This window comes from Podarcis melisellensis, assembly GCF_964234715.1.
Source record: "Podarcis melisellensis genome assembly, chromosome: 13".
Lineage (NCBI taxonomy): Eukaryota > Metazoa > Chordata > Lepidosauria > Squamata > Lacertidae > Podarcis > Podarcis melisellensis.
The window spans coordinates 3106786-3125774 of record NC_138545.1 but is presented as its reverse complement, the minus strand read 5'-3'; the positions used below and the strand labels follow the sequence as shown (position 1 = coordinate 3125774).

The following is an 18989-nucleotide window of genomic DNA, read 5'->3' as shown; positions in this document are numbered from 1 at the left end:
ACGCCCTCTCCTCAAGCCACACCCACTGGGACTCCAATGCCACACCCTCTCCTCAAGCCACTCCCACTGGGATTCCACAAGGCCACACTCTCTCCTCAAGCCACGCCCCATGGGACTGAACAAGGCCACACCCTCTCCTCAAGCCACGCCCCCACTGGGACTCTCACTGGGTCACGTTTGTCCAGCCGCTGCCTTTCTCAGCCTAGCCTACCTCACAGGATTGTTGTGGGGATTAAATGAGGAGGGGAGGGAGAACCTTGAGCTCCTTGGGGGATATAAATGCAACAAATAAAGAAATGAATAATAAAACTCTGTCCTGAGACTCAAGATGAACTTAAGAGACTGGGGGACGGGGCCCGCCCATGACCCCCTGCCCCCCTCCCGGCTTGAAGGACACCTGGGCTCGGCCTTTGGGTGAGCATCGCAAGGAGAAATCTAAGCCTGGAGTTTAGATGGCAAAGGGACGGATCCAGGTTATAATAATAATAATAATTTATTATTTATACCCTGCCCAGCCACTCTGGGCGGATTCCAAAAAAATATATTAAAATACTGTAATACATGAAACATTAAAAGTTTCCCTGAACAGGGCTGCCTTCAGATGTCTTCTAAAAGTCTGGTAGTTGTTGTTCTCTTTGACATCTGGTGGGAGGGCGTTCCACAGGGCGGGTGCCACCACCAAGAAGGCCCTCTGCCTGGTTCCCTGTAACTTGGCTTCTCGCAGGGAGGGAACCGCCAGAAGGCCCTCAGAGCTGGACCTCAGTGTCTGGGCTGGACGATGGGGGTGGAGACGCCCCTTCAGGTCTACTGGGCCTTTGAGGCTGTTTAGGGATTTCAAGGTCAGCACCAACACTTTGAATTGCGCTCGGAAACGTACTGGGAGCCAATGTGGGTCTTTCAGGACCAGTGTTATGTGGTCTCGGTGGGCACTCCCAGTCACCAGTCTAGCTGCTGCATTCTGGATTAGTTGTAGTTTCCAGGTCACCTTCAAAGGCAGCCCCACGTAGAGCGCATTGCAGTAGTCCAAGCGGGAGATAACCAGAGAATGCGCCACTCTGGCGAGACAGTCCGCGGGCAGGGAGGGTCTCATCCTGCATACCAGATGGAGCTGGTAGACAGCTGCCCTGGATACAGAGTTGACCTGTGCCTCCATGGACAGCGGTGAGTCCAAAATGTCTCCCAGGCTGCGCACCTGGTCCTTCAGGGACACAGTTGCCCCATTCAGGACCAGGGAGTCCTCCACCCCTGCCCGCCTCCTGTCCCCCAAAAACAGTACTTCTGCCTTGTCAGGATTCAACCTCAATCTGTTAGCTGCCGTCCATCCTTCAGGTTAAGAACAGACCTCCGGAACGAATTAAGTACTTAACCCGAGGTACCACTGTAATAATCTGCCACACCCGGGCCCAGCTCCCTTTTATTAACAAAAGAACTTATAACACAGTGTCCGTAAGAACCAATCAGATTTCCTCTGAGCATTTCAAAAAAAAACCACATGGGACAACGTTAGATCAGAGAAATCCTTTTAACTACAAAGACTACTTGCATCATGCATGCATGTTCTCAGGCTAAGGAAAACAGGAAACAAGCAAACCCCGGACGTCATAAGCAGGCAGGAAAGGAAGGATGGCAAGGAAAGAGTATTTACCATCTCCTTGTGAACTCTCTTCCTGGCCCTTAAAGGTAAAGGGTAAAGGGAGCCCTGACCATTAGGTCCAGTCGTGGCCGACTCTGGGGTTGCGGCGCTCATCTTGCTTTACTGGCCGAGGGAGCCGGCGTACAGCTTCCGGGTCATGTGGCCAGCAGGACTAAGCCGCTTCTGGCGAACCGGAGCAGCGCACGGAAATGCCATTTACCTTCCCGCCAGAGTGGTACCTATTTATCTACTTGCACTTTGACGTGCTTTCAAACTGCTAGGTTGGCAGGAGCAGGGACCGAGCAACGGGAGCTCACCCCGTCGCGGGGATTCGAACCGCCGACCTTCTGATTGGCAAGTCCTAGGCTCTGTGGTTTAACCCACAGCGCCACCTGCGTCCCTTAAGATCTACCTAAAGATTCACAAACTACATCAAAGTTACCTCCTATCTTTATGGCTGAGGGTGCCTGGTGAAGCAACCGGTCTGTGTTTCAGAACGCTTATACGTGCCTGTCAGGCGTAGAGAAAGCAAATGGCAGAAATGGAGAGGCTTATGGGATTTGATCAGAAATTATTGTCAATGAATCAAACCCAGTCAACGCCATGCTTTCATCACGGACACAATGGCTTGATGCATATTTTATAATTCTTCATAGTAATCCCACCTGGCCCCCACGGGTTCCAGACAAACCTGGAGATTTCAGGGCTGGCAACCCTACTCCCCAAGCCAAAATAGAGCCCATTCTAACACAGACCAGTTGCTTACCAGGCATCCTGGGTACATAAAAATAAGGAGGTAGCTTTGATGTAGCTTTTGTTAATCTTTAAGTCTATGGTTTTCCCAGCAGTGATGTATGGAAGTGAGAGCTAGACCATAACGAAAGCTGATGGCCGAAGAATGGATACTTTTGAATTCTGGTGCTGGAGGAGACTCTGGAGAGTCCCATGGACTGCAAGAAGATCCAACCTCTCCGTTCTGAAGGAAATCAGCCCTGAGTGCTCACTGGAAGGACAGATCCTGAAGCTGAGGCTCCAATACTTTGGCCACCTCATGCGAAGAGAAGACTCCCTGGAAAAGACCCTGATGTTGGGAAAGATGGAGGGCACAAGGAGAAGGGGACGACGGAGGACGAGATGGTGGGACAGTGTTCTCGAAGCTACCAGCATGAGTTTGACCAAACTGCGGGAGGCAGTGGAAGACAGGAGTGCCTGGCGTGCTCTGGTCCAGGGGGTCACAAAGAGGCGGACACAACTAAACGACTAAACAACAACAACAGTAGCCTTTCTAACTTGCAGGGCTCAGCGTCAAGCCCTGAATGCGAGACGCTGAATCTCCGGGGAACCTTTGGGAGGAAATCCTACCTCCGCAAAACAGGTCGTTGCCTGTAGCCGCCCCTCGTGCTCCAGGTGAGAAGGGGCTCTCACCTGCCCCCCGCACCGGCCTTGAGTCTCTCCTTCCCTTCCCTCCTCTCTACTGAGACGCTTGGTAATTTGCCGGTGCAGTAAATTATGCATTGTAAGCAAACACACGTCTGTGTATTTAGCCTGCGCGATGTAGACGGCTCTGGATCAGTTAAGCAAATAGACTCAGCACGATCATCGGAGAAGAATTTGAATTCGGGAGTCGCGCCCGGCCTATTCACTTTTCAGTTAATGGCCTACCCCCAATGTCTCTCTCTCTTCCTCTCCGACGGCAAAGAACACAATTCGGAGGAAATATATGAAGGGCTTGCCGGAGGAGGCCAACACTGTTCTCACAGTGGCCCAGCAGGTGCCCGTTATGGAGAAAACCTGCATGCAGGATTCGAACGCAAGACCCATTCGCCGCACCTGTGGATTCCAGCAACTGAGATTCAATGAATTGGTTTTAGAATGCTGTGTTGTAGCACCTTCTGCTTGTGGTTAATGCTTAGCTGGAATGAAATATTCAACGCAGCAATAGAGAAATTAAAATAATAATTTATTTGTCAGACAAATAAATGATAGGCACAGTGCTATATGGTTACCAAAGCTCTGCCCCCTCCAGCCCTGATAGCCAGCACTTATATTTCCTCAGCCCAGCCCCCTTGCTCCTCCTTTGGCTGCCTCTGTCCAATCAGCCTAGTTGAAATTCCTATTGGCTGTTTGCTAGAACCAATCATAAAAGATACACCCATTTCCTGTTACCTTTTATGGGAGACAAAGAGCTATATTTCCTTCTATCTATAAATGGCAGACAAGTAGCCATATATCTTACATTTGCCTCGACAAGGCACCTTAATTACCAGATCACCCTTTGCCCCTGTTGCCCCTGCATTCCAAAACAAATGGCTAAAACAGATGGCTCATGGTATTATTTTCTGTTAAACAATAAATCTTACTATTTACCAACTCTTAATTAGTGTTTTTGCAGCTTGATTGTATTCTGTAATTTGTAGGGTCAGTGTAACCTTTGCTCCCAGCCTGTATTTCCCTTTTACAACCTTGAGAAACTTGTCTCCTGCTACTGCTATAAATCAAGGGGGCCCTTGTCCAGAAGAGCAGAAAGATAAACAACTGGGGGGGGGAATACTTAGCCAGCTGGTTTTCTGCCTGGCATGAAACATTTGCAAATCTTTAAGCTCATTTTAAAATACAGGCCTTGATCAGATGCCTCAGTGTTACTTTTACTGTTGTTAGCCGCTCTGAGCCTGGCGTTGGCTGGGGAGGGCGGGATATAAATAAATTATTATTATTATTATTATTATTATTATTATTATTATTATTATTATTATTCCAACTGTGGCGGGCAGAGCACAGCCATCCTGGCTAGTTGCCATCGCAAGCCCTCTCCTCCATGAATAGCTAACTCCTTCCTGACCTGAGAAGAGCCTGCAGGATAACGATAATAATAATAATTTATTATTTATACCCGGCCCATCTGGCTGGGTTTCTCCAGCCACTCTGGGCGGCTTCCAACAGAACACTAAAATACAATAACCTATTAAACATTAAAAGCTTCCCTAAACAGGGCTGCCTTCAGATGTCTTCTAAAAGTCTGGTAGTTGTTGTTCTCTTTGACATCTGATGGGAGGGAGTTCCACAGGGCGGGGGCCACCACCAAGAAGGCCCTCTGCCTGGTTCCCTGTAACTTGGCTTCTCGCAGGGAGGGAACCGCCTGAAAGCCCTCGGCACTGGACCTCAGTGTCCCAGCAGAACGATGGAGGTGGAGACGCTCCTTCAGGTATACTGGACCGAGGATCCAGCCATGGGGCCCATCTGGCAGCCGCCGATAGCCCTCTGTTCGTTAATTTGCACAGTCTTCTGTTAAAGCCACCCAGGTCGCTGCTTCCAGTGGCAGGTAGTTCCATAGTTTAACTCAACGCTGCCTGAAGAAGGACCTCCTTTTCTCCATGCCATGCCATGTTTTTATTGACGTCCATCGTGTTCTTAAGCCTTAACATCAGAGCAGCTGGGTACGGCTGCTTAAAATCACATTTGAAGCCCACACTTGAGAAACGTAGTTTGCTCAGATGAACGGGAAGCGATAAACTACAGTTCCCTGAATTCTCTCTCTGTGTGTGTGCTTTGAATGTCTTTCAAGGAATAGTGTGTGTCCACAGCTAACAGTCCCCAGCTGTGTTGATCTGAAATAGCTTTTTCCTCCCCAGTGATTTGGAAAAAGAATATCCAGCCTTGCCCGTTGAAATCAAAAGATTCGGCTAAAGAGGCAGAACATCTGAAGGGGAAAGATAATTTAGATTCTTTCCACCCCAGCATGCACCGGTCGGCTTCCCCTAGCTGTACATTTTTGATGACTCTGAGACTTCATTTTTCCGATCCTTCTTCAGAATTAAAGGAGCGTTTTTTTGCAGATACTTCCCCCCCGCCGGCTCTTCAAACGGCAAAAAGGGAGAAATTTCAAAGGGCTTTTGAGGCTTGCAGAGTTCAGTCCTGAGTCAGGCAGCTAGACGGTAAAAGGTTTCAACATCATCCTCTTTTGGCTGCAGAAAGTCCTTCGCGGAGCATGTCGTTGACCTGTGGAACTCCCTCCCACAGGAGGCGGCCATGGTCTTTATTAAGACTGTCGCGACAGGACTCCCACCTGCCACCAGGTGAAACAAGATGGAAGCCCCGAACAAAAGAGAAACCAAACTTTTATTAGCTGCTAATCCCCATGTTACACCCCCCCCAAACTACATCATGGTTACATCATGGTTGCATCAAGAAAGGGGAGGTCTGGTGGCCGTAATCTGAGCATCCTGGACCCTGCCCCATGGTTCCCCTTGCCCTCCACCAAACACCCATCAAGTGGGACAAAAGAGATATTTACATTTCCCTGTTTCCCAGCCAAGTTAATCCCACCCTTTTGTCTTCATCTCATTTCTGGAATGGCTACCTGTCTGGCACTCAGGTATCAGGATGCCAGGGATTATCACTCAGGCAGCGGGGCTGCTGAGGAGCTGAGCTCACCTGTCTATAGGAATTTCTGAAGTTTTCCCAGTGAGCCAGTACAGAGATCCATTGATCAGTGAATTCTTACATTTGGTATTGTGCAGCAGAGGCCCTTTGAATAGATAGGAAGAGACTGCGATGAAGTGTTTTGTGGGGACAAATCACAAAAGCCACAAAAGCGATTGTGCTGGTTTTGGTAGTGGGCTGCATGTGCGTGATATCTGCTGGAGGGGCAAACACCCCCCCAACCTGTATATAAATTCCTGCAACAATACAAAGGAGCTTTATAGATACAGGAGCGAAATTCCTTCAGGAACTGCCCCTGATTGCTATCTGCCTACCTTTTCTCAGGCAAGGGGGGTTAAGGAAATATTTATAAACTTTAGGAGAGCAAAGATGATTTTTCGGATGGCTCTCCTGTGCTGTTTTAGACGTGTGGGTCACATACTTACATAGGTGTGTTTACCTTGTGCAATTATCAACATTTACTCTATATGTGAGACCTCAGGATTCCTATAACAGTAGAAAATACGGGGTTGTGCTAGATGACCACTGGGTGCTTTTCCAATTCTACGGTTCCGTGATTCTTTGTCTCCACCCACTGCAAGCTGGTTGGCGTAAGAGCGACCAGGAGGTTCCGCATGGCACTTCAATGCCCAAGGGCGCCCGGTCCGGGTTAAATATTAGTTCGCCGTTTTCTCCTGTACCGTTTCGGTTCAATAACAAACCGGCCTGGAAGCTTCAAAGCTCGTCTTCTTCCCCTTTGGCCTGGAGACTTGAAGGCCCCCCCAAAAATGGCAAATTTTTAACCTGAAACAGGTGGTCACTTCTTTCTTTCCATCCCAGAATTGTACGGCCTGGTTCTGGCGGCTCGGTGACCGAGAGGGAAAACCACTCTGCACATGCTCTGGAGACAACCGCTCTTTATTTTTCTATATATTATTTTTATTAATTTCAACATACCAATTATTATGCATTCCACAGAACTTCACATCTTATACAGTCTTTTTGGACTTCCATCAGCACCTCTGACGATCCACCATTTTTATCGTTTCTTCTGCATTTCTTAAATTCCTGTTGCCTTTAATTATCTTAACTCACAATCCACCTCTTTAACCATTTTTGCAATAATTCAAATAATTTACCTCGCAAAACTTCTTGCAAACCTACAAACGTAATCTGGTCATCACAATTACTTTTCAAATAGTCCGTAAATTTACACCAGTCTTCTGTGAATCTCTGGTCCCGCAGGTTTCGAATTCTTCCGGTTAGTTTATCCAATTCTGCATAGTCCATCAATTTCATCCTCCATTCTTCTTTTGTCGGTAATTCTTCTTGCTTCCATTTTTGTGCCAATAATATTCTTGCTGCCGTCATTGCATATAAAAACAACTTACAATCCTTTCTGTTTATATCATCTCCTACAATGACAAGTAAAAATGCTTCTGGTTTCTTAATAAATGTATATTTCAACATTTTTTTCATCTCATTATATATCATCTCCCAGAAGCTTTTCACCTTTTTACATTCCCACCACATATGATAAAATGTTCCCTCTTTTTCTTTGCATTTCCAACATTTATTGCTAACTTTATACATTTTAGCTAATAAATAAACCACTCTTTATTTTTAAGCAGAATTCAGGTGGCATTGTAAATCATCGAATCGCAGAATTCTAGAGTCGGATGGGACACCTGAGGGTCATCCAGACCAGCCCACTCCAATGCAGGAATATTTTGCCCTGAGCAAGAACTCCTGACATTGGAAGATTGGCAAGTAAAGATGGTCGACTATGTGGAGCTGAAGGGGAAGATTCGGAATCGCCGTGATGAACTGTTTCCAAAGGACTGGGGCAAATTTATACTTTATAGGAAAGAAAATTGTAAAGGGTTGGAAACGTTTGTAGGTCTGAGTTGAAATGTTTGGTAGTGGGAAATTAAGGAGCTGATTTGCTTATAAGAAGGTGATTGCTAGAAGATTGATTTAAGGTAAAAAAAAGTGAATATAGGAATGTGAAGAAATTGGTAAAGTGATATGGAAGTCTGTTAGAGGGAGGGAAGGATGACAATGCTTTATTTAAACAATGCTTTAAGTTATGAATTTTGTGATTTTTTTTTATTCTGAAATGTAATGAAATATGGAAAACTTAATAAAAATTATATTTTTTTAAAAAAGGAATATTTTGCCCTGGTTAACTCCCTCCCTCCTGTAGTGGATTTTTCTCTAAATTGCTGACTGAGGGACAGCTTTTTAACTTAATTGGCCCACAAAAGCAGAGTCCCGCAGGTCTATAAACTTACACAGGTTTATACAGAGGCATTCCCTGCCCTTCACTTCACACATGCATGGAAATTAAATCCCGTAACAAACCAGCTAGCTAGACCTGAATAGAAAAGACCAGAGATGGGAAGAAAATTAAGTCCCGACCAGAATGGCAGAGTAAGTTGACGGATTATGCATAGATGGCAAAAACGACTGGAAGAATCCGAAATCCAGAAAGCTAAAATTTTTAATAAGGAATGGGGGGAAATTACAATTTATCTGGGGGGGGGGGAATCATTGTAAACAGTTAAAATCATTAGTGGGAGTGGAATAACACTTGGTGAATTTTGGATTATTATGGAGATGTAAAAGATTTGGATTATTATTATTATTAATAATAATAAAAATTATTCATACCCCGCCCTCCCCGGCCAAAGAAAAGGGAAAAAAACCAATTTAAAATACAAGTTAAAATGCAATTTAAAATGCAGCCTCATCTTAAAGTAGCTAATAAATCAAGACTATAAGGGGTCTTATAAAAGATGCAGGAGGAAAGGGTTGACAATTCTTTCGAATCTTGTTTTTATGACGTATGTTGGATATGCGATTGTAAAATCTTAATTTGGAAAACCAAGTAAATATATTTTTTTAAAAAAGAAAGAAGAAGGGCCAAAGCATCACCAAAGACAAAAACAAGGCCACAGATTCATCAGAAAATTTCTTCAGGCTTCTTCGCAAACTAATTTTTTTTTTCAACAACCCTGCATTGCAAGGGGTTGGTCTAGATGGCCGCAGGGGGTCCCCCCTGTGATTCTGTGACTCTTCTCCTCTTGCCCAAACTCCTCCTCCGCACTCACTTTTGCTGCCCCGGCATCGTGGGCTATCCATCCCCCCCCCTCTCCAACCACAAAACATGCCCCCCGCCAGGAGCCTAGGGGTGGAGGGTAGGATTCGAACCCAGAGCCCGCTAGAATCTCTTCTCAGCTGCCAGCCTCCTCAGGGCCTCGTTGGGGAAACGCAGGAGGTGCCAGCCGTCCTTGTCGGTTAGGTTTTCGCCTCCCCTCCTCTCGAGGAAGCTCAGGACATCCGCCTTCTGGCAGGAAACATGCATTCGGAGTTGGCTGACGCCTTGGCGCCAGGCAACCTGAGGTGGCAGGGAGAAGGGGAGCGAAATAATAATAATAATAATAATAATAATAATAATAATAATAATAATAATAATTTATTTATACTCTGCCCTTCCCGGTTCAAAAACTGGGCTCAGGGTGGCTTACAACGCATGTAAAACACTTAATTATAAAAGCAGCATTAAATACAGTATAAAAACATGAATGACAATAAAATTCAAAAATCAATTTAGGGGAAATAAGCATAAAGGCTAGCTGGCTGAATTGGTCCTACTTGGGCCAGCGATGAGACCAGGGGATAATTAGCTGTGGGGTCTCAGAGCGGGTGATCTTCATAAAAGGGGAGGGAAGGGAAGGGGAATAAAAGATCAGGCTGGATTCGAATTAAAGGCCAGGCGGAATAGCCTGTCAGCCCAGCCTACCTCAAAGGGGTGTTGTGCAAATTAATTCTGGGGCAGGGGGCAGAACCACATAGGCTGCCTTGAGCTGCTTGCAGAGAGAAAATGTGGGATATTAAGGCAACAAGAGTAATCATAAATGCCCTAGCTTGTTCCCAGGTCATGTGTGAACAAGGGAACCCACGTGGGGCAAAGCCAGTGGGCGTCCATTCCCCCAAAGAAAGGGAGGGGGTGGTGTTTTAGGCCCCCCTACCCGCATCCCGTCACATCTCAGGGGGACATCCGAGAAGAGGAGATCTTGTGACCCAGGTTTGCCACAGGCGGGACAGGTGTTTGTCTGAACGGGGCCAAAGGGGTGCAACAATTTGTGGGATGTGAAAGACAAGAGCAGTCAAGTACAACATTCCTAGAGTGAAGGCGGTGAAGGTCCTGTGTGAGTGTCTGGAAGCGGTTGGAGGATGGATGGCGGCTAACAGATTGAGGTTGAATCCTGACAAGACAGAAGTACTGTTTTGGGGGGACAGGAGGCGGGCGGGTGTGGGGGACTCCCTGGTCCTGAATGGGGCAGCTGTGCCTCTGAAGGACCAGGTGTGCAGCCTGGGAGTCATTCTGTCCATGGAGGCACAGGTCAATTCTGTATCCAGGGCAGCTGTGTACCAGCTCCATCTGGTACGCAGGATGAGACCCTCCCTGCCCGCAGACTGTCTCGCCAGAGTGGTGCATGCTCTAGTTATCTCCCGCTTGGACTACTGCCATGCGCTCTACATTGGGCTTCCTTTGAAGGTGACCCGGAAACTGCAACTAATCCAGAATGCGGCAGCTAGACTGGGGAATGGGAGAGGACGCCGAGACCACATAACACCGGTCTTGAAAGACCTACATTGGCTCCCAGGACGTTTCTGAGCACAATTCAAAGTGTTGGTGCTGACCTTGAAAGCCCTAAACGGCCTCGGTCCAGTATATCTGAAGGAGCGTCTCCTCCCCCATCGTTCTGCCCGGACACTGAGGTCCAGCTCCATGGGCCTTCTGGCGGTTCCCTCACTGCGAGAGGCCAAGTTACAGGGAACCAGGCAGAGGGCCTTCTCGGTGGTGGCGCCCTCCCTGTGGAACGCCCTCCCATCAGATGTCAAAGCGATAAACATCTACCTGACATTCAGAAGACATCTGAAGGCAGCCCTGTTCAGGGAAGTTTTTAATATGTGACATTTTAGTGTATCTTTCATCTTTGTTGGAAGCCGCCCAGAGTGGCTGGGGAAACCCAACCAGATGGGTGGGGTGCAAATAATAAATTATTATTATTATTATTATTATTATTATTATTTACACATGGGGAGGAATGTTTGTCCAGCCAGCAGGTAAACTTCCTTTTCCTTCTGGGCTGGGACATGTGACTAGAAGGGTGTGTGGCCTCACCTGTGCAGGTAACGACAAAAGCACAGGGCAGGGCAGCCATCTCTCTCTCTTTGACTACATGCATCGAAGAAGCAACATCTGCTTAGCCAAAGATGCTCAAAGGGACTGTCTCCTTATGAGATAGTTTCTTGGTATATGTTACTTTTCTAGGCTAAGTCTGCCTTCTGGGATCCAATTGTGAACAGAATGCTGTGTGAGTAAACCTTTTTATACTTTTAGAGAAGACTGCCTCGTGTCTTATCTTTTAGGAGGGAATAAGGGGGAAATACCAGAACAGTTATTCTAGAGGCTTCAGCGAGCCTGAGCAAACGCATCCGCTGCGAGTTTAAAAAGGGGGATGTTACTCTGCTAAATTGTGGAACTTGTTAACAAAAGTTGGGAAAGCATATAATCAGACAATATATCCTCTCCCGCATCCCTGAACATTCCCACACAACTCACCTCACCCGCCTGCTCCATCAGCGCCTTCCCGATCCGCCTCCCTGTGAGGAAGAAGCCTGTTAGGATAGGGTGCTCTGGGTGCGATTCCTACGTGGCAAAAGAGGGTTGGGATGAATGACCTCTGAGGGACCCCCGACTCTACAATTCCACAACTCTCTGACTTTGGAAGGCGGCAGATTCCCCCTCGCTGGAGGTTTCTGAACGGAGAGGGCATCCGCCAGGGATTCTTAGGCTGCGATTCCGACATGGCGAAGCGGGTTGGTCTGGATGACCTCTGGGGGTCCCAGTCCAACTCGACACCTCTAGGATTCCATGATAAACTGAGCAGGAGAAAGGTGGGTTCTCCATTGAAACCAGTTATACCCGCCGCTTCTCTCTGAAGATACAAGGCAAGGCGGCAAGAATTTAGTGGCGCTGCCAGGGGACCCCAGATAGCCTCTCACCCGAGCTCTGGCCAAACCTGCTCAGCTCCGGCCATTTTGTAGCCTCTTAAACCATGGATCCCCCGGGGGCCACCAGGGTGCGCATTGGAAGATGGCCGACAATAACATCTCTCCGACCCACACGAGGTAATTAAGAGGCTGATATGGGAGTATTCAGCCTCCCTTCGTTGCCCCAAGGGAATGGGGAACGCTGCCTTGCCTGCTGTGTCCATAATTCACCTCTGGACCCACCCGAGGGCTTTGTGCCTAGTGCCCTCACCCCCTTCTTTCGAATCCGGGGGTGAATTATGGACACAGCAGGCAAGGCAGTGCCCCCCATTCCCTTGGGGCAACGAAGGGAGGCTGAATACTCCCATATCAGTCTCTTAATTACCTCGTGTGGGTCGGAGAGATGTTATTGTCCGCCATCTTCCAATGCGGTGGCCCCCGCATTGGAATCCCCCCGGAATTCGTTCATTATTATTATTTTCCGAAATATAGTCCGCCCCCCCCCCAAGGTCTGAGGGATAGTGGACCGGCCCCCTGCTGAAAAAGGTTGCTGACCCCTGTCTTAATCCCTGGCCCATCATGAAGCACAAAGAGGGCTTTTTCAAGAGCAGCTGCTGCACCCTCGGTCCGCAGAAAAGGGGCGCAGCTTCAGTGGGCGTTGAATTTTTCACCCTTCAAATCTGAAATATTACGCTAAAAACGTCTAATGTGACTTGGGAATTCCAAAGATATTTTGGTTAGATCGCTGTAATTTGGTTTTGCTTGGTGAGTAAACGGGTGTAAAATTGCACAGAAATCGTTAAATAATAATAATAATTTTAAATAATTTATTATTTATACCCCGCCCATCTGGCTGAGTTTCCCCAGCCACTCTGGGCTGCTCCCAATCAAGGTTTAAAAACAATACAGCATTAAATTATTATTATTATTATTATTATTATTATTATTATTATTATTATTATTGCAGAGGCTGGATGGCCATCTGTCGTGGATGCTTTAGCTGAGATTCTTGCATTGCAAGGAGTTGGGCTCGATGACCTTTGGGTCCCTTCTAATTCTACAATTCTACGATTCTATGATTTAGCATTACGTGGCATTTTCAGGAGGTAAAATTATAATTCTCCTGGTTTTCCGGAAGCAGATTGTGTGCTCCTTCGTCGAACATAGAGACCCATGTTGTCCGATCCAAAAGAGAATTGAAGGGTTGAATTCCGCACACCCAAAAACATATTTTTGCGACCGCCCCCCATCACTGCTAAAATTGGCCAAATAAAAGGTTTCGTCCCACTAAAATAACATGTGGCTATTCATAATGCTTCTGAAGGCCATTTGCAGGAAACCACAGGACGAGAGAGCGCTGGCCTTGCGTTCGAATCCTGCCTGCGGATTTCCCAAAGCGGCCGGCCGCCGTGAGGACAGGATTCGACCAGTACCTCCCCATCCGTACCTCTAAATTCCGGCATGACGTACAGATTATCCATGTAGATGTTCTTCCCCCTCCAGGTGTTATAGGTGTACGAGAAGAGGGTGTACCCGATAAGGGTGTAGCCTGCGTGTGGAGCAAAAAAACACACACGTTACGCAGGAGTTCAGCCTTGCTGGCATTTCCATCCCACTCATTTGAATTAACAAAAGCTTCTCCCTGCGGGCCAGATCATGTCCCTCGCAAGATGGGAGCCTCTTCTCCTCATTACCTTCCTTGCTTTTCTCTTCGGCGGGGACTTCGGCCACAAGACACTCGTACTGGGCCTGCGCCCCAAAACCGGCTTTCTTCAACTCTAGGGAGGAAGCGGAAAAGGGAGGGGCAGTAATAATAATAAAAAATAATAATATTTTTTTATTTATACCCCGCCCTTCCCGGTTCAGAAAACCGGGCTCAGGGCGGCTAACGAAAAATTTGAAACACTTAATTGATGCAACAAAAAGCAGCATAAAATACAGTATAAAACCTGAACAACGATAAATTCAGAATTCAAAAATCAATTCAGGGGGAAATCCATCCAGTAAACATTAGATGATCACCAGGGCTGGCTGGCTAAATTAGTTCTATTTGGGCCGGCAAGGAGACCAGGGAAGAATTAGCTGTGGGATCTCAGAATGGGTAATCTTCATAAAAAGGGGAGGGAAGGAAGGGGAATAAAAGATCAGGCTAAGTTCAGATTGAAAGCCAGGCGGAATAGCTCTGTCTTACAGGCCCTGAGGAAGGAGGTTAAATCCTGCAGGGTCCTGGTTTCCTGGGACAGAGCATTCCACCAGATGGGAGCCACCACTGAGAAGGCCCTGGCCCTGGTGGAGGATAATCTGACTACCTTATGGCCCTCTAAACTATGATTATTCATGGACCTTAAGGTCCTCTGCGGGGCAGACCAGGAGAGGCAGCCTTTCAACAGTAAAACTGCCTCTGAGCACCCCCTGTAGGTAATCCCACGGCCACCGCCGGAGGCACAACCACCCCTGTAAAAGGTAAAAGGTAAAGGACCCCCAGACGGTTAGGTCCAGTCAAAGGCGACTCTGGGGTTGTGGCGCTCATCTCGCATTCAGGCCAAGGGAGCTATAATAATAATTTTTTAAAAAAATTTATATCCCGCCCTCCCCAGCTGAAGCTGGGCTCAGAGCTGGCGTTTGTCCACAGACAGCTTTCCGGGTCATGTGGCCGGCAGGACTAAACTGCTTCCGGCGCAAGGGGACACTGTGACGGAAAGCAGAGAGCATGGAAACGCCGTTTACCTTCCTGCCGGAGCGGTACCTATTTATCTACTTGCACTTTGACGCGCTTTCGAACAGCTAGGTTGGCAGGAGCAAGGATAGAGCAACAGGAACTCACCCCGTCGCGGGGATTCGAACCGCCAATCTTCCAATAGGCAAGCCCTAGGCTCTGTGGTTTAGACCACAGCGCCACCCGTGTCCCAAACCACCCCTGTAAAGGTAAAGGGACCCCTGACCATTAGTTCCAGTCGTGGCCGACTCTGGGGTTGCGGCGCTCATCTCGCTTTACTGGCCGAGCGAGCCGGCGTACAGCTTCCGGGTCATGTGTCCAGCAGGACTAAGCCGCTTCTGGCGAACCAGAGCAGCGCACGGAAATGCTGTTTACCTTCCCACTGGAGCGGTACCTATTTATCTACTTGAACTTTGATGTGCTTCCGAGCTGCTAGGTGGGCAGGAGCAGGGACCGAGCAACGGGAGCTCATTCCGTCTCGGGGATTCGAACCGCCGACCTTCCGATCAGCAAGCCCAAAAGGCTCCATGGTTTAGACCGCAGTGCCACCCGCGTCCCAAACCACCCCAGTAGGGAGCCACTAATCTAAGGTTACCAGATGTCCCCGTTTCCCGGGGACAGTCCCCAGATTTACAAATCCGTTCCCATACAAAATCCATTGAAGTTGAAAAGTGTCCCCGGATTCACTGGGGAAAAGCTGGTAACCTAATAATCTATTTGCAGACCGGCGCCCCTTCTTTACCTTCGACGTTGGTCCTGAGCGAGCCCAGAGGGACGTTGTAAATGCCCGCAATCTCCTGTTTAGAGGGAGAGAGAGAATTGGGAGCAAAAGCTCTGGTTTGCAGCCGCCTCGAGACTCTTTGTTCCCCCTTTCACCCAGGGATCCTTATGATGAATCGTGCACAAAAGAACTGTCAGGATCAGGGCCAGGGCCGGATTTAGGTTGGAGGAGGCCCTAAGCTACTAAAGGTAATGGGGCCCTTTATATGTCCAGCTGTCCTTTGTCAACAACTGTTGAGTATATGCTATATGGTCATTTATGGACCTAAAGCCATTTGCACATAACAAAATGTGTATTTTATCAAAGTCATTGTTGAACTGAAATACAATTAAGAAGTATATTAATAGGGAAATACAATTAAGAAGTATATTAATAGGGAAATAATTATTAAGCTCTAACTTAAAATGATTTTTTTATCCGTAACAAACTTAATAATGCAAAAACATTGGCATTTGGCAATAAGAAAAGTTGCTTTAGAAACACAGTTTACATAATTTTGGGGTGGCCCCAAAAGAGTGGGGCCCTAAGGCATGGGTTGGCAAACTAAGGCCCGGGGGCCGGATCCGGCCCAATTGCCTTTCAATCTGGCCCACGGACGGTCTGGGAATCAGCATGTTTTTACATGAGTAGAATGTGTGCTTTTATTTAAAATGCATCTCTGGGTTATTTGTGGGGCATAGGAATTCGTTCATTCCCCCCCCCCAAAAAAAAATATAGTCCGGCCCTCCACAAGGTCTGAGGGACAGTGGACCGGCCCCCTGCTGAAAAAGTTTGCTGACCCCTGAACTAAGCTATAACTTGTTTAAAGTAAAGGTAAAGGGACCCCTGACCGTTAGGTCCAGTCGTGGCTGACTCTGGGGTTGCGGCGCTCATCTCACTTTAGTGCCACTCACGTCCCTTTATAGCTTGTTTAGCTTATATGTAAATCCGGCACTGACAGTCCAATGGCCCATCTAGTCCAGTAGCCGGAACAGAAATTTTGGCACCCCCAGTGAACCACAAAATGGTATCACCTTCCACTCCAGGGAAGAAGATATTAAATGAAGATACAGATCAGGAGCAAAGGGGAAATAAAGATCTGTCGCAGAAGCATTGATTCGTACAGTTGGAAGAGACCCTGAGGGCCATGTATTCCAACTCTAGGAAGGTGGCAGAGCAAGAGGTTGGCTAGTTTGGGGTTCTTCAGCTGCGATCTATTCGGTCATTGTGCGGGGTTGGCCTAAATGGCCTTCGGGGGACCCTTCCAACTCTGACCGTTCCGTGCTTCTCTTTTTTATATATATAATTACTTTTTATTAATTTTCATCAAGAAAAAATACATATCACATCACATTACAACTTCAACAAATTTTTTCGTTTTTGGACTTCCTTCAGCCTCTCTGATAATCATCCAAATTAAACTTTTTGGTTACACATTTCCTAAATTTACTATTGCCTTTTAGTATACCCTTTCATACCTGTTTTTCTTTCTTACAATATTTCTTAGGCTCTTACAGAGCTTCTTTAAATGCCACCAACGTTATTTCATTGTCACTTATACCTTCCCAATACTCCACTAACTTTCCCCAGTCCTCGATAAACTTTTGATCTCGTAGATATCTGATCTTCCCTGTCAATTTATCAAGTTCTGCATAGTCCATCAGCTTCATTCTCCACTCCTCTAATGTTGGGACTTGTTCCTGTTTCCAATTCTGGGCCAGTAAGACCTTTCCATGCTTCTCATCGCGTTCCTCACCTTCACCAGTCGCATGATGTCCTTCAGGTCCTTGGGGGCGCAAGGGCGGATGGTGAAACTCATGGCTCCAGATTCTCCTGGGCTACTTACTCTGTAGAAAGGACTTCGGTGTGCATCTGGGCTGCGTTTGAAAGCTGGGAGGGTGGCTGGTCGGAAATCTGCTTGATTCCTGAGTGACGACTCTGGTAGGGATGGGAGGGGCTTCTGGGTGCTTTGCAGGGGGTGAAGTCCCAAGGTCATTCCTAGATCTCAGCGAGGAGAAGATGGGAACTCTCTCCAGGGTCCTGCGGCCGGCCATAGCTTTCGAGAAGTGATAGTCATAGTCAACACGATGACCAAGTACAACAATGCAATGTCAATATTGTTGCAGGAATTTATGTATAGGTTGGGGGGGCTGCCCCTCCAGCAGATATCATGCACATGCAGCCCACTACCAAACCCAGCACAATCGCGTTTGTGACTTTTGTGATTTGTCCTCACAAAACACTTCATCACAGTTTCTTCCTGTCTATTCAAAGGGCCTTTGCTGCACGATACCAAATGTAAGAATTCACTGATAGATGTATCTCTGTACTGGCTCACTGGGAAACTTCAGAAATTCATATAGACCTGTGAGCTCAGCTACTCAGCAGCCCCTCTGCCTGAGTGATAATCCCTGGCATCCTGATACCTGAGTGCCAGACAGGTAGCCATTCCAGAAATAACAAGCCCAGATGAAGACAAAAAGGGTGTAATTAACTTGGCTGGGAAACAGGGAAATGTGAATATCTCTTTTGTTCCACTTGATGGGTGTTTGGTGGAGGGCAAGGGGAACCATGGGGCAGGGTCCAGGATGCTCAGATTACTGCTGCCAGACCTCCCCTTTCATGATGTAACCAGGATGTATTAGTGATGTAGTTTGGGGGGTGTAACATGGGGATTAGCAGCTAATAAAAGTTTGGGTTCTCTTTTGTTCAGGGCTTCCATCTTGTTCCACCTGGTGGCAGGTGGGAGACCTGTCGCGACAGTCTTCAATCAAGACCAAGCCTACTGGCTGCTGTTTTGCTCTGATATTCCTGGCTGGTGTTCTTGTTTTTTGTCCAAGGGAGCCCTCAGATTTCTCCATTAAGAATATGAACACTTTATATAATCTATACAGAACATAGAACAATATGAACAATATGAAATATGCACTCTCTGCAAAACCAAATAAACAGAAATCTTCTAAATCTCTGAAAGTCACAAATTATGGATTCTCTTTGCAACACAGGGATTTAATTGTTTGGTTACGTATAGTTTTCAAGAAGGCAGAGCTGGGTGAGCCTCATAGCTCCAATAAGGTCTCCTTCTCACCAGGTGTTTGTCTATTTTTAAAGCCCTCACTGTGGCAGGGAGTTCCACAACTTAACCATTCACAAAGAAGGCCTTTTTAGTCCCAAACCTTCCAACAACCAACTTCGTGCGATGTCCAATAATGGTAGTGTTCAGAAAGGGGGTGAAAACTTTTCTATATCCATTTTCTCCATGGTTTTATAAGATCCTACCATGCAGGTTCATGCAAGATCATGGCCACTGGTCCCATCACCTCCTGGCAAATAGAAGGGGAAGAAATGGAGGCAGTGAGAGATTTTACTTTCTGGGGCTCAATGATCACTGCAGA

General features: G+C 47.2%; 1 protein-coding gene across 2 annotated transcripts in view; it reads right to left on the bottom strand.

Annotated features, from left to right (window-relative positions):
• Window positions 1–17509, bottom strand: part of LOC309355870 (thialysine N-epsilon-acetyltransferase-like) — a 218871-nt gene extending 201362 nt beyond the window's left edge. The window contains exons 1-6 of one of the 2 annotated variants that reach the window (XR_014162588.1): window positions 17351–17509; window positions 15577–15631; window positions 13813–13896; window positions 13566–13667; window positions 11688–11728; window positions 9069–9452 (exon numbers count right to left, since the gene is read on the bottom strand). Coding sequence is in view for 1 of the 2 variants with exons in the window: in XM_081887089.1 (XP_081743215.1) it covers window positions 9276–9452; window positions 11688–11728; window positions 13566–13667; window positions 13813–13896; window positions 15577–15631; window positions 17351–17413 (522 nt within the window). In the remaining variant the exon portion in view is untranslated. Of the gene's footprint in view, window positions 1–8863; window positions 9453–11687; window positions 11729–13565; window positions 13668–13812; window positions 13897–15576; window positions 15632–17350 lie in introns of those variants that run through there. The other variant, XM_081887089.1, reaches the window with a different exon arrangement.
• Between the last annotated feature and the right edge of the window lie 1480 nt (window positions 17510–18989).